At 43.6% G+C, this 14,538-nt stretch overlaps 2 protein-coding genes across 2 annotated transcripts; one reads left to right on the top strand and one right to left on the bottom strand.

Moving 5' to 3' along the window:
• Positions 1-2,837: 2,837 nt before the first annotated feature.
• Positions 2,838-5,100, bottom strand: LOC119264693 (CMRF35-like molecule 3). Its single transcript, XM_037543322.1, has 3 exons — positions 5,083-5,100; positions 3,132-3,456; positions 2,838-2,992 (listed from the first exon to the last, which is right to left on the bottom strand). The coding sequence occupies exons 1-3, from the start codon at positions 5,098-5,100 to the stop codon at positions 2,838-2,840; spliced, it is 498 nt and encodes a 165-aa protein (XP_037399219.1).
• Positions 5,101-9,074: 3,974 nt separating this feature from the next.
• LOC119264692 lies at positions 9,075-12,962 on the top strand. Its single transcript, XM_037543321.1, has 4 exons — positions 9,075-9,234; positions 9,398-9,742; positions 12,110-12,351; positions 12,915-12,962. The coding sequence occupies exons 1-4, from the start codon at positions 9,114-9,116 to the stop codon at positions 12,960-12,962; spliced, it is 756 nt and encodes a 251-aa protein (XP_037399218.1). The 5' UTR covers positions 9,075-9,113.
• Positions 12,963-14,538: the final 1,576 nt, after the last annotated feature.

Genomic DNA, 14,538 nt, shown 5'->3' with positions numbered 1-14,538 from the left:
TAATTATGAAGGCAATGCCTTGACTTATTTGTTCTTAGTGGAGCAAACACCTTTAGCATGTCTTGGAACTGTTTGTAGATCAAGCCTTCCTGTGTTTATTTCTAGGTTTTGAGTAGTTTTGGGGCGATTTCTCTCTTTTTGTTTAAATACCCACCTGGGCTAATTGTCATAACGGTCACCCCTCTACAAAGGTGTGACAAAGGGCTGCTCTTTGCTACAGCCTTAAGTAGAGGAGTCCACAGGTGTATCAGGTTGGATTTAATCAGCCCCAGGGCTTCTGGGAATTGGAGTTCCCTGAAGTTATGGTAGTCTGCTGCTGTCACCTTCTGCTGACGGCAGGGGTCCCAAAGACTTTTGACTTAACACATTAGAAAACATAAGTAAATGAAAATGGGCATAGAAATGGTGTACAATTTCAGATTTACAGTGACACTTTATTTTGAGCCGTCCTTTAAAGATAAAATAAGTTTTTCACTTTGTCTGGAGTCCAAGTTCATATCTGTAGATGTTTAACCTGAGAGGAACTGAATATTAACAGGTTTAATACAGACCATCAACAACCTCAACAAGCTGTTATAGACACACTGACACCATCCTGTACCTGGAGCTTCAATGGATTAGGATTTAGTTAAGGTTAGGGTAAGGACTAGGGCCAGGGTTAGAGATTTGCTATGGGAACATCCGGTGATGTGTCACCTGAGCCAGGTGAAGCTTAGGTCATGTCCTCCTTCCATGAACCAGGATATAAAAGCCACATGTGTGAGCAGCGAGCTCAGCTTCCACAAAGCTAAGTAACCATGCCATTTCCCTTCGCTGGTGGTTTCTCTGCTCAAAATTAAAGCGTTTAACACCATCTTTGCAGAGGGAATGCCCAATTTGCAGTTATGTGTTGATGCTCATGACCCATCACCTCATTCACAGCCACATGGTGGAAAATAAAGAAGAGCTTGAGCTTCTACTTGCTATCGCTAGTGGGAGGTTCAAGGGATGCCTGAGTTGCACCATATGTGACAAAAGCTAGCTTTTCAGGTTAGATCAACATCTGGCCAACATCCATATGATTTTGGGGAAGGATGCAGATGCTGAAAGTTGGCTAACAAATATAAATGCAATTAAATAAATGCAATAAAGTAACAAAGTAAAATCAACCATGTCTATCTTTTGCAGCTGAGAGGGCACTGCTAACCTCCCTTACGTTTTCAGGGGTTCAAATGACCAATAACAATTTACACAACAGCCTTTAACACAAATAGATTTTACAACAGTGAACACACCCCAACGTTTCCAAAGGATAAATACAGCAGGAAGGAAAAGAAACCCTTGGTGCTCTTGATTCAGTCTATTCAGTGAATTACACTCCCCTTAATATTGTGTTCAAGCTCTCAGGACAGTCCTGTCCATAAATGTTCCAGGTTTTTTAAAAAAAGGAAAAGATGTCTCTCCTTGAGATTAATGTGGTCTCTCGCCTTTTTCCGATACTCTAATTGTTCTGTTCAAAACTTTCAGAAACTCAAGCAATCCAGGTCCGACCGTACAGGAGGAACCGGTTCAGCTTTTAGCTGTTAATAGGCCCAAAATCCGGGTCGGCTCGCCATCTGGTGTCCGCTGCACTCACACTAGCTCCAGTGTACGATGCCCACACAGCTGTAACTCAGAGAAACTGGATTTCAGAGAAGGAGAAAACCCCGACCTGTTTTAAGAAGGGCACTCCTTCTTTTATACAAACACGCCCTGCCCTGTTGCTTACAAGCAAACAGGGTGGACCCAAATAAGTTGTCTAACAGTCATAAAATGCTAAGCTGACAGAAACACACTCACGGACCACCGGAACTGCCCAAGGGAGGGGGGGCTTCTGCTCTGTGTACGATAATCTTACCTACAAAAGGGAACAAATGGTTCTGGACGGAATGTCTTCATGATAAGAGGAGCAAGTTGTTTGTGCAAACTGCCAAGGACAGCAGCAGCTCTTTCACCCACCCTTCCATACAATAGGGGCATGACCCAACTGATTTACCTGCCCTGCCCTGCCCCTGTCACGATTGGCTCCTCCCACTCCGTGTGCTTTTTTTGTTTTGGTCTTCCATCTGCGTTTGTTTTGATTCATGCCCCTTGTTTTGAGACTCCGCCCCTGATTTTCAGCTGTCCCTCGTCTTCCCGGTGTGTATTTAAGCCCTGTGTTTGCTGGTCTTTGTTTTGGTCTTTGCTTGAATCTTTGTTTGTTATTTGCTGTGTTGTATGTTCTGCTTGTTCTGTTGCATTCTGGTGTCTGTCATGTCTGCCCCCCAATCTATCCGTGTTGGCTCTGTGAACCTGGACCGTTATGACTATGACCCTGGATTTGGCCTTAATTAATCTCACTTATCTCCGCATATGCGTCCGCCTCCTTGCTCCTCGTTACAGCCCCGCTCTGCCCCCCGCCCTTTCCCTGGCCTTGCCCCACTCCAACTTCAGGGCAAGCAACCTCCAATAACCCAGCACACAATCCAAACACTTATCGCCCACACTTAAGCACTCCCCTCAGATTATACCCCTTAATACGGCTGCTACAGAAAACCAGGCCACTGGAAGAACAGAAAAAACTTTGGGTTGAGGTAAAGGTTAGGGTTAGGACTAGCGCCAGGGTGAGGGTTAGGACTAGGGCCAGGGTTAGGTTTTGAAATTTGAGTATGTAAGTTTCTTTATAATGAACCATTTCATATTCCATAATTATTAAAAGGATTATTATACTGAAACAATTTAGAGAGATTAAACACAAACTGACATTTTTTTAATAAGCTATTTTTGAGGATGAATAAATCTTGAGTTGTCACAGTGCAGACATAAGAGATCAACAGGCACTAATGGTGTGATGGATGATCTGATGAATATGCAAATTTAAAAAACAGACTGAGTAGAGAGCTCATACCTGTAGATGGAAACCTGGAGAGAGGTGTGGTTTGTGTCTGCACTGACGGAGGAGAATATGTGGAGGGAGAGACGGCAGGAGGGTCACCTAAAGAAAAGAAATAGAGACAATATAAAATTAATTCATCTTTCAGCATAAACATCTCACTGACCACACAGGACAAGTCATCATATCTGTTTCTCTGTTTATTAAACACTGATATCAGTCTGAACCGTCGGTCACTCACCCTGTTCAACCAGTAATAGGATCTCTGTGTAAAGGTCAGGAAGTGGTTTAGGCCTCTTTACCCCACACCAGTATCTTCCTCCATCCTCTGCTCTCAGGTCAGTGATGGTGATGGTGAAGACTCTGGCTGCTGTGTCGTCATCCAGAGAGAATCTCTGATCTTCAGCATATCCAGACTGAACTGGAATGACTTTAGTTCTCCATAAAGCAGAACATTCTCCTCTGCAGAGATACTTTATGGAGGTCTTATAGAGACCAATAGGAGCATCTAATCTGGACTGACTGTCCTCTGTGTCCAGTTCCAGCAGTTCCAGCGCTGACTCCAGCTGTAAAAGAGAACATGTTGTATAAGGGAGTAATAAACTAACTCTGAGGCTGAGACGTCACTCAGGACTGTTTAGTCTGAAAAGCCTGTAGAACACGAGAGACTGAAACTCTACACAGAAACGTCTCACTAAGACAGTAACAGTGATGAATATGAGTGAGAGGAAGAGGAAGATTATGTTCTTCATCAGTCACTGATCTAACACACTGTGTGTCTCTGAGTCTGTAAAGATCATCTTAAACTCAACACAGATGTGAGAGGAACAACTCACCAGGCGTCAGAGTGAAGATGATGATCCAGATGATGGTCATGATTCAAACACCTAACAGGTCAGTTACACACCACAAAGTGAGCTGTGTCCTTATACATGACGCTGACCACAAGAGCTTTAAGACTTCCTGAAGTGACAGAGGCCCAACCACCTCTCTCTCTCTCTCTCTCTCTCTCTCTCTCTCTCTTTCTCCTCACCCCCACCTCTCTCTCTCAGTCTCTCTCTCTCTCTGTCACTCACTCACTCTCTCTCTCTGTCACTCACTCAGTCACTCAGTCTCTCTCTCTCTCTTTCTCTCACTCTGTCCCACTCTCTCTCTCTCTCTCTCTCTCTCTCTGTCCCACTCTCTCTCTCTCTCTCTCTCTGTCCCACTCTCTCTCTCTCTCTCTCTCTCTCTCTCTCTTTCCTTTTTCACACTTGCTGTTGACGCTGTCTTTGGTCTGTGTAGAGAAACACACTGAAACATGTTAGTAACCAGTCAGTCACTTCCTCCTGACTGCTCTGGTCATTGTGGGTAGAAATGATCTGAGATCAGTTTCACTGTTTCTAATCTAAACTGTTTCTAATTGGTCCACACTGCATTCCCACAATTCCTTGAGATGAAGACTAGGACCAGTCAGAGTGGATGGGTTTGTTTACAGCTGTCAGCCCAACGTGGTGGAGAGGAAGACAGTTGGCTGGGAGTTAAAATCCAGATATAATCTGTAGGAATTTCACCAGTTACAGTACATGCATAGTCTGTGTATCACACCAGTCTGTCCAAATACTTTTAAACCTGCTGACCTCGAGGTCCCTCAGCCTGCACGTCTGGATGTGGCTGACCTCACTAAAGTGAAACACACTATGGAAGCTCAACGTGTTCAGAAAGATGGAAGAAACAGCGAGCGAAGGTTATTTCCACCTCGCTGTATCTACTCAGATATCTTTGGATGTGTGTGTAAGAGTTTGGTCATTTTCCTCACAAAGCCGTTTCACGCAGTCACAGAAAGTGAGTGATAAAGCTCCGTTAATAAAGAAGGATGGGTTTCTTCCAGCTTTCATCCATTTTCACCCCAGTTTAAAATAAAATGCCCTGTATTATTCACTGCATACGCTCAGTTTTGTCTGAGATGCTGTCGTTTGTTTTGTAAATGAAGAAGCTCAGTCACTGCATATTATACAGCTCTGCTGACTGAGTTCGGTATCTGTTGTTATGGTCGTCATGGTGACAGCAGCTTCCTCTTTCCAGTGTTTTGCTGTTTTTGAGGTTTAACTTCACACATTCTGTGAATTTGGGAAACGGCCTTGTGAGAAACGCTGCAAACCTTTTGCACATGAAGAAAAGTCATATTGGACTCAACAGTGAGTGGAGCTGACGTGTGAGAGTCGCTTCATCGTGTTAAACAGTTTGTGCTTCTGCTGAATGTTGTAGGGGGTAGACTGGGGAGTGGGGGGGGCACAGGAACTGAGGATATATGTCTTTCTCTAAATGAGACTCTACAGGTTCATTAGAGAGAGTTAGAGCTCCCCCTACATGTCACACAGTAACATTAATAAACCTTCTTATTAATCTGTTTTTGTGTTGTAATCGTCTCAAAATCTATAAAAATTCTCAATGACATCAACAGCACATATAAGACACTGATAGACAGTCCTGCAGCTCAAAAGCTCTCAGAAACGTAACAGACTGAAATATCTTATGATGTTTAATGGTGTGTTTTAAAGAAAGTCTACTTTCAGCACAAACTCTGATTTTACACAAAAGCCCAACAGGAACCCCCTCATTTAGACTCCCTCAGCAGAGCCCAGTAGCACTGGACAAACCCGGAAGATGTCATTAAGTACCTGTTCTCCAAACTACACGTTCAATAATATCGTCACAAACTAAAAATGAAGTGTTTTCCTGTGGAATTAACCGTCAGCATAGAACACCATACCTACGTGATTTTATAGGAGAACTCAAATATTGGCTTGAACGTGATAAAGACTCATTATGGACCAAGATTAAGCACATAGTCCTCAATAAGCATTTCTAAAAGATCTGAAACTATGTTCATGATTCTAATAGTGAATAAAATTTTAATAATATAAAGAAATGATCTTACCGTCCTTTAAAGAGGCTCATCATCAGGGGCAGTCGCAGTTTTTCTCAAGACTGATGATGATGTCCTCCTGATACTCTACACACTCAAAAGAAGGTATTGAACTGCCACTTGGTTGGAGGCCCTCTAGTCTCTGGGGTGGCACCGTCAAGGGTACAAGCAATGGTCCATAGACATCTGCCCTTATCCTGCCACCCCATGTTACCTTGCCTGTTACCTTGGTGGCTCCTAATACCCTAGTTAAGGTGCTAACAATGTGCTACCGCCTGAAATAACCTAGTCTGCAAGTAGGGTAGTGGGCCACTATTGGCCCACCAATGGCAAATATGGCAGCCTACTGTTTTTTACTTCAGCTTCTGTCCAGGTGGCCCACCGGCTTTTGCCTCAGTTTCTGTCCAGGTTGCCCACTGGCTTTTCCCTCAGCTTCTGTCCAGGTGGCCCACTGGCTTTTCCCTCAGCTTCTGTCCAGGTGGCCCACTGGCTTTTCCCTCAGCTTCTGTCCAGGTGGCCCGCTGGCTTTTCCCTCAGCTTCTGTCCAGGTGGCCCCCTGGCTTTTGCCTCAGTTTCTGTCCAGGTGGCCCGCTGGCTTTTGCCTCAGCTTCTGTCCAGGTGGCCTGCTGGCTTTTCCCTCAGCTTCTGTCCAGGTGGCCTGCTGGCTTTTGCCTCAGCTTCTGTCCAGGTGTCCCACTGGCTTTTCCCTCAGCTTCTGTCAGGTGGCCCACTGGCGTTTCCCTCAGCTTCTGTCCAGGTGGTCCGTTGGCTTTCCCTCAGCTTCTGTCCAGGTGGTTCGCTGGCTTTTCCCTCAGCTTCTGTCCAGGTGGTTCGCTGGCTTTTCCCTCAGCTTCTGTCCAAGTGGTCCGCTGGCTTTTCCCTCAGCTTCTGTGTCTCTGAGTCTGTAAAGATCATCTTAAAATCAACACAAATGTGAGAGGAATAACTCACCAGGCGTCAGAATGAAGATGATGATCCAGATGATGGTCATGATTCAAACACCTAACAGGTCAGTTACACACGACAAAGTGAGCTGTGTCCTTATACATGACGCTGACCACAAGAGCTTTAAGACTTCCTGAAGTGACAGAGGCCCAACCATCTCTCTCTCTCTCTCTCTCTCTCTCTCTCTCTCTCTCCCCCTCTCTCTCTCTTTGTCACTCACTCAGTCACTCAGTCTCTCTCTCTGCCCCTCTCTCTCTCTCTCTCTCTCTCTCTCTGCCCCTCTCCCTCTCTCTCTCTTTCTTGTTGTCTCACTCTTTCCTTTTTCACACTTGCTGTTGACGCTGTCTTTGGTCTGTGTAGAGAAACACACTGAAACATGTCAGTAACCAGTCAGTCACTTCCTCCTGACTGCTCTGGTCATTGTGGGTAGAAATGATCTGAGATCAGTTTCACTGTTTCTAATCTAACAGTTAAAGTCATTATGAATGTGTACAAAACTGATTCTGAATCAGGATAAAACATCATTTTAGCAGCGAAGCCTGACTGATAACACAGACATTCACAAACCTGCTGCTGGAAAAGAAGATACTCGTGACCTCACAGATTCTCTGAGATCAAACATCAAAGGCAGAGTTTGATCATATCTAGTAGTGGGGGTTTAATTTTTATTGCAGTGAATAGGAGGAAAAGCTAAGCTCTCAGTCTGGCCTCCACTTCCTCAGCATATTTTACTCCTCCTCTATCAGGTGGTCCGCTGGCTTTTCCCTCAGCTTCTGTCCAGGTGGTCCGCTGGCTTTTCCCTCAGCTTCTGTCCAGGTGGTCCACTGGTTTTTAACTTAGCTTCTTTCCAGGTGGCCCGCTGGCTTTTCCTTCAGCTTCTGTCCAGGTGGTCCGCTGGCTTTTCCCTCAGCTTCTGTCCAGGTGGTCCGCTGGCTTTTCCCTCAGCTTTTGTCAAGATGCCCCACTGGCTTTTTCCTTAGCTTCTGTCCAGGTGGCCCACTGGCCTTTTCCTCAGCTTCTGTCCAGGTGGCCCACTGGCCTTTTCCTCAGCTTCTGTCCAGGTGGCCCACTGGCCTTTTCCTCAGCTTCTGCCCAGGTGGCCCACTGGCTTTTCCTCAGCTTCTGTCCTGGTGCCCCACTGGTGATTAAGCAGAATATCCGACCAAGTCTAAACTAGCTAGACGTTCAATGTTTGGTGGTGGACAAGTAGCAGCCTACAGTCACCTGGGTGTTGACTTCTTATCTGGGAATGCGCTAACTGCAAATTAAAGTGCTAGCTTACATGCTAATAGACAAAACATCACAGTAATGAACCAGCTGTCATGCTAACCAACATGCTAACCAACAAACTAAGAAAAAATAACAGTGGAAGTTCCAATAAAAACACTGAACTATCTGTTCATCAGCCTGAAAGAAAGGAGGGAAAAGAAAAGTCCAGAGTTTTTCTACCACATGAGCAGACTGAGAATCAGACGTGTTGACTTTACTTCATTAAACCACTTTAACCCGATTGATCTTCACTCAGAGTTAGACTTTCATCACTTCCAGGTCCAAATTCATTCCTACCCAACAAACTCTGACAGTGTTATTCATTATTAAACTCACCCATCTGAGGTCTCATCTAAAACACTTCATACAGTAATGAAATATACCTTAAAAACAGTCCTGGACCATCCAGCAGATCAGTCACTGTGTTCTTCAGATGATCTGGTGGTGTTTATTCTATCAGCTGGGTAACACTGAGATCAGCTCTGATAAACACACCAGTGATCATTACTGCTTCATACAGTAGCAGGAGAAGAGGAGGAGCTGGTCCTACATCAGTTCATGTCTAATTTAAATAACTGTAATACTAGACGTGAATAACAGAAGTCACAGTTTCAGTGAGAGAAAATTCAGACGGTGCAGAAGTTTAAGATAAAGATCTCTGGCTGCAGCTCAGAAGGTCACGTGTTCCCAATTAGTGGAAGATGCATATTAATAACTGAGCATTTCAACTGAGCGCAGTAGCTTACAGTTAAACGTGTGAACCACATCTAGTTCATCATCTCAGTGCTGACTCTGTTCTTACCATTTATCGTCTGGATGCTGGAGACGAGCCTCGACACTGAACGGTAAGACTTTCTCTTTAATTCAGAAGATTTTAATAGGGGGGCAGCTCTAACTGAAAAACATGCTCAGCTCAGACCGACTACTGTGAAGAACCTGCTGCTACACAGAAATGACTCTTTAGTGGCCGTTTTCAAAACGTAATGAGTTTTTGTTCTTCAGAGTCGAGTTACTGTAACTTAGTTATGAAGAAAGGATTCAGTAAGACAGACGGTATTATAGTGTCAGCACTTAAAGTTCTGGACTTTTGAAGGACTTTAGATGAAGATCTGGAAACATTTTGTTGAAAATGTCATTATGTTAAAGATCCTGCAGGCTGCTGTGATGAGATCATTGAGAACGGCTCCTCCTCTTCCTCTGGTCTTTCTGCTCATGACTGCTGGTGAGTCAGTGTTTGTTGTGGTTTCTCTCAGAATCAGCTCAGTGGTGTAGAGTAGCTGCTGGAGTTGGAGAGGAGAGAAGTGAAGCTGTAAGCTACAGTAACTCTGACTGTCTTATGGGCTCCAGACTCTGTAATCAGCTCTTTCATGCATCATATGTTTCAGGAGCTTTTGGAGCAGAGTGGAGTGTGAAGTACAACCAACAGGAAATCTGTGCTTTAAAAGGATCCACAGTGTTTATGAACGGAACTTTTACTCACCCAGAAGGTCTCACAGTGACAGAGACTTTCTGGTTCATACACCCAGTTAAGGGTGTGAAGAAGACTGATCTGAGTAAAGACCCAGATTATTCAGGCAGAGTCGAGTTTTTCACTGATGATCAGAAACACTTCTCCCTCAAACTGAGTGATGTGATGAAGAAGGATGAACATCAGTTCTGCTTCAGAATCATAAAAAATGTAAATAAAAAAAGAGGGTGGGGTAAACCTGGAGTTCAGCTCAGAGTTACAGGTGAGTTAATCATCCCATTGTCCAGCTATAAGACACAGCTCTGGATTCAGAGTCATGTTTATTCATGACTTCTCTGAATATTCATGTTGTTTTATCATCACTGATTTTATTAATCTGCTCTAATGATGTTCAGCTTCTGTTCTGATTCACTCCTACATCATTTTATCTGCTCTTACTCCTCATTCAGTTCATCTGCTCAGTTTCTTTCTGATCCTCTCCACGTCAAATCCAGGACTAATTATTAATCCTTTAAATTACAGTCTTATTATTTAGTTATTGATCTAAAGATCTTTCATGTTAAAGATAAAAATCAATTATTCATCAAATGTTATAAACAACACACACATGGTCACTGCTGGAACTGGGTCATGGTAACTTCACTGAAGACGAGTTACACATTTAACATTTTTAATCTGTTTCTGTTTCTCTGTTTATAACGTGTGATGAGTCCTGTTCTTGGCTCAGAAACCAACACCGGACACAAAAACCTTATTTTGAGGGTTTATTCTGACTGCTACACATATGTAAGAGTAGCGGTCGAAAAAGGGCTGCAAAACTGAGTGTTCACTTTTTCTGACAGAGTGGAAAAGTGAGTGGACAATCTAAAGGAACAAACCCAAATAAAATACAATCAGAGGAAATACGGCAGGGGTCTGGACGAGACCACCACCACACCCATGAGCACTGTACAAGAGTATTCAGTAATACACAGTACAGTGCACATACTAGCTATTAGCACAATACAGCCTCTATACTTACTTCTATCCCTAGACAACCGATGGCCCCTCCCTCTGGGGGGGGGCACTTACACCACCAAGCTGTGTGAAACTATACAGCGGTGGATAACATCAGAAACACGTACACACAGTCTCAAAAGACTGGACTAACAATTAGATATTATTCACGTACACATGAAGACAATAAGAAACACTAAATACAGGTTTAGTCTTTGCTCCACTACCTGAAACAACTTCCCAGAGCTCAAGATGGAAATAACTACCCACATATGGGACACACCACATAACGAAACCTTGGTGAATATCATCCGCGGAAATCTACACTGTTAAGGTAACAGCCGATCGCCAAACACATAAGATGGTGCTCAGCGGGTCGTAATATATATATAACTGCTGAACATCTCCATCAGGATTCTTTAATATTACCTGGATGATGCACAAAAGGAGCTCTATATTACCCCGCTGCACCCGCCCTCGTTCTCCATACTATCACATCGCACTGCTCAACTCACGCCAGTACCAACCACTGAAAGGGGGTGTGTCTAAATAAAAGCCCCTATTGCCGTCTGCACCGAAGGGAACAAAATAGAAGTCATTTTCCACTTGGCCACAAATGAAAGTATCACACAGAGCAAAAGCTCATTTTTAAATTATTGGGAAAAAGTAAAATTAAAAGGAGATGTAAGGATGATGTATAAATATGTTCCAGACTAGATGAGGATTTTATGAAGACGTTCCTTTTTTGTTTTCCTGTTTTTTATTGGTATTAATCATCTTTCCGTGCTCCGTTGTAAGTGCGCTGGTGCTGCTGCTTTACATCAGATTTCTGTTAGTTTTGTATTGTTTGTGTGTTTTTGTTGATGTTTGCTTGAGAAGGCAACCTGAGCCATCACATCCACTGAGATACAGACCGAGAACGGCTTTCAAACTGTAGCTCGGTGGCTTACTGGACCGGCCGCTTGGATGATGCTGCGGCACGGCTGCGGATCTCTCTGGAACAGTGACGTCCATGACGTGACATCGCATGACCTGGGCTTGGATATCATTGCATTGCAGCTGTGAGGCAGCCTGGACTGGTGGTGTTCAGCTGCATGAGCAGAGCTATGCCACAGCTACAAGGCCTCTCAGGCCGGCTGCTTGGGTATCACTGCACTACAGCTGTGATGCTGCCTGGACTGGTGGTGTTCAGCTTCAGGAAAATGCTCCCTCTTCATAGCGAAGGACATCTTCAGTCGAGGCTTCCCGGTTCAGTCGGAGGCTTTCCCTCAGTGCTAAGGACTCTTTCCAGACTAGCTGAGTGATTCTGTGCTGTGGTCACTGAAATGTCTCTCTCTAGCTGTGGGAACTGTGGAGTGTGTGTGTGTGTGTGTGTGTGTGGGGTGTTGATGATGATGAAATATGTGTGAGTTCTCAACTGAATATGAGCTCATTAAATATTTGAGTAAAATGCACCTCCAGTCTATACAGAACAGAGCTCATCATTACATCTGCAGGACACACAGAAGATCAAACATCACTCAGTTTAGTTTCATCTGCTCTGGTTTCTACACTCATTGCTGACCTTCATGAATGAGGTTTACTGACTTTACAGCTTTTCCCTTCTAATCTGATGGTCCTCTTATTGTCTTAGAGCTCCATGTAGAAGCTCCTGAAGAAGTGACCGAGGGAGAAACAGCAGATCTGACATGTAAGACCACCTGCAGTCTGACTGACCCAACATTCATCTGGTACAAAAATGGACGTCCTTTAACCACAAAGACCATCAAGAACAACCAGCTCCACCTGCAGACGGTCAGCAGTGAGGATGCAGGCAGTTATAGCTGTGCTGTAGGAGGATCTCAACACCTCCGCACTACTGCTCACAGCCTCAGAGTCAGATGTGAGTTTAACTCTTTTTTAGTTTTTTCCTCAAAGTAAATAAATGTAGGACTTTAAAAATGTGTCCTGACTTTCTGGGCTTGTTTACAGTTTGTGGTCTTATTTAATAGCAGTGTTTGCATAAATTAAGCAAGATATTAAATATTTAATAAATGTTTCAGTTTTAATATTCAAACCTTCAAATACAAATCATGTAATTATTATAATCATCTAGATCCTCCAAAGAGGGTCTCAGTGTCCATCAGTCCCTCTGGTGAAATAGTGGAGGGCAGTTCAGTGACTCTGACCTGCAGCAGTGATGGAAACCCACCTGTGAAGATCTACACCTGGTTTAAAGGATCAACATCAGTAGGAGAAGGAAAAACCTACAGCATTCCCAACATCAGATCTGAGGACAGTGGAGAATACACATGCCAGAGTCGGAATGATCATGGAGAGAGAAGATCCACTGCTGTGTATATAAATGTCACATGTAAGTTAATCTTGAGGTATTCAGTTAAATTCAACCCAAACTCAAACACTAAAATATTATTTTTCAAATTTTTCATCTGTTGTAGATCCTCCAAAGACCGTCTCAGTGTCCATCTGTTCCTCTGGTGAAATAGTGGAAGGCAGTTCAGTGACTCTGACCTGCAGCAGTGATGGAAACCCACATGTGAAGATCACCTGGTTTAAAGAAGGAGGAACCTCACCTGTAGGATCTGGACACACTTACCGCATCATCAACATCACTGCTGACCACACTGGACTGTACTACTGTGTAGCTCAGAATGACCATGGAGCTCTGAATGGAACTGTGCTGGTCACTGTTAAGAGTAGGTGGTGAATAATGAGTTAAACGCTGTTTCTCTGTGTTCACTTTTACAGTAATGACAGATTAAAGTGATATTAATGATCTTTTCTGCAGGTCAGAGTTGGTCTGCAGTCTGGTTTACAGTGGGAGGAGGAGGTTTTCTCCTTATTACTGTCCTAATCTGCATCTGCAGGTCAGCAATAATTTCCAAACCTGTTACTACAGTATGAAGAAATGACTTTATTCTTGTTGTAGAAATGGATTAACAGATAAAATGATTTTGTCCTTAAACTAATTAGAATATATTGATTGTTTTGTCCAGTTTTCACAGAATGAAGAAAACAGCTGCTGGACCTGATCACAGTAAAACAAGACAGGTACATTTATATTCAGTCCATTCAGCAGACGCTCTTATCCAGAGACACTTACAGAGCTACTTTGTTGTCCACTCAGAGAAAGTATCCCAGTAATTACAGTACATTAAAGCTCAGGAACTACCAGAGACCAAAGCCCTGTTGATACCTAGAAAGAAAGATACAGAATTAAGACACAGCATTAGTGCAGTCCAGTAAAGTCCAGGTGAGGTGGCCACAGTCCAAATGACCACATTATGTCCACCAGTCGGTGACAGTTTCCCTTGCAGGCTGTATTTGTTTATGATTTGAGAATCACAGAAAACAGCATTTCAATTTGGAAATCTCCATCAAAGAGTTTTTAAGAGTCTTTTCTGCCTCATTTTCAGAAGATTAGACATTTAAACTGTTCTCCATGAACTCTTCACCCTCAGGATGATGTCCTCTACACCAACGTTACACACCGCACATCCAGACCTGCACAGGCTGCTGACTCTGCTGACTCTGCAGCTGCTGATGTTCTGTATGATGAAGTGACCAGCACTGACCAGCAGGGGGAGCCCCAGTATGCCAGTGTTACATTCCACCACCACACAGCTGCCCCTGGGTGAGTTTCACTGAGCTTTATATAAAGCAGCCCAGAGAAACTTCAGGAAAGAGGAATTTAGGGTTCAGAATCAAATGTTATTTTCTGTGAGCGCCTTTATGGGATTCCCAGTGTTACATTAGCACCAGGCTAGCAGTCGAGTGCAGTGTTCACTGCATTTCCACTCCTGCCTGCAGGCTGCCTGGGGCTTTAATCCACTCCTCACCAGTTTGGCTTTACTTTGAGGTTTGGTTTATAATAATATGCTGATTTATAAATGAATATTAAATGTGTATGTAAAGAATCTTTATTCAAAGATAAGGACTGATTTTCTATCGATCTCTTCATTAAGTAAATCTGATTCATTTTAATGTTTCCTGAAATGGAAAACTTCTCTTCACAGTAAGGTGTGAGTTTATCTCCGTGCTCAGTCAGGTGTGGAGCACAAT

The sequence above is a fragment of the Pygocentrus nattereri genome, chromosome 12, assembly GCF_015220715.1.
Source record: "Pygocentrus nattereri isolate fPygNat1 chromosome 12, fPygNat1.pri, whole genome shotgun sequence".
Taxonomy (NCBI): Eukaryota; Metazoa; Chordata; class Actinopteri; order Characiformes; family Serrasalmidae; genus Pygocentrus; species Pygocentrus nattereri.
Note: the sequence above shows the minus strand (reverse complement) of the source record. Positions and strands in the feature narration are given on the sequence as shown.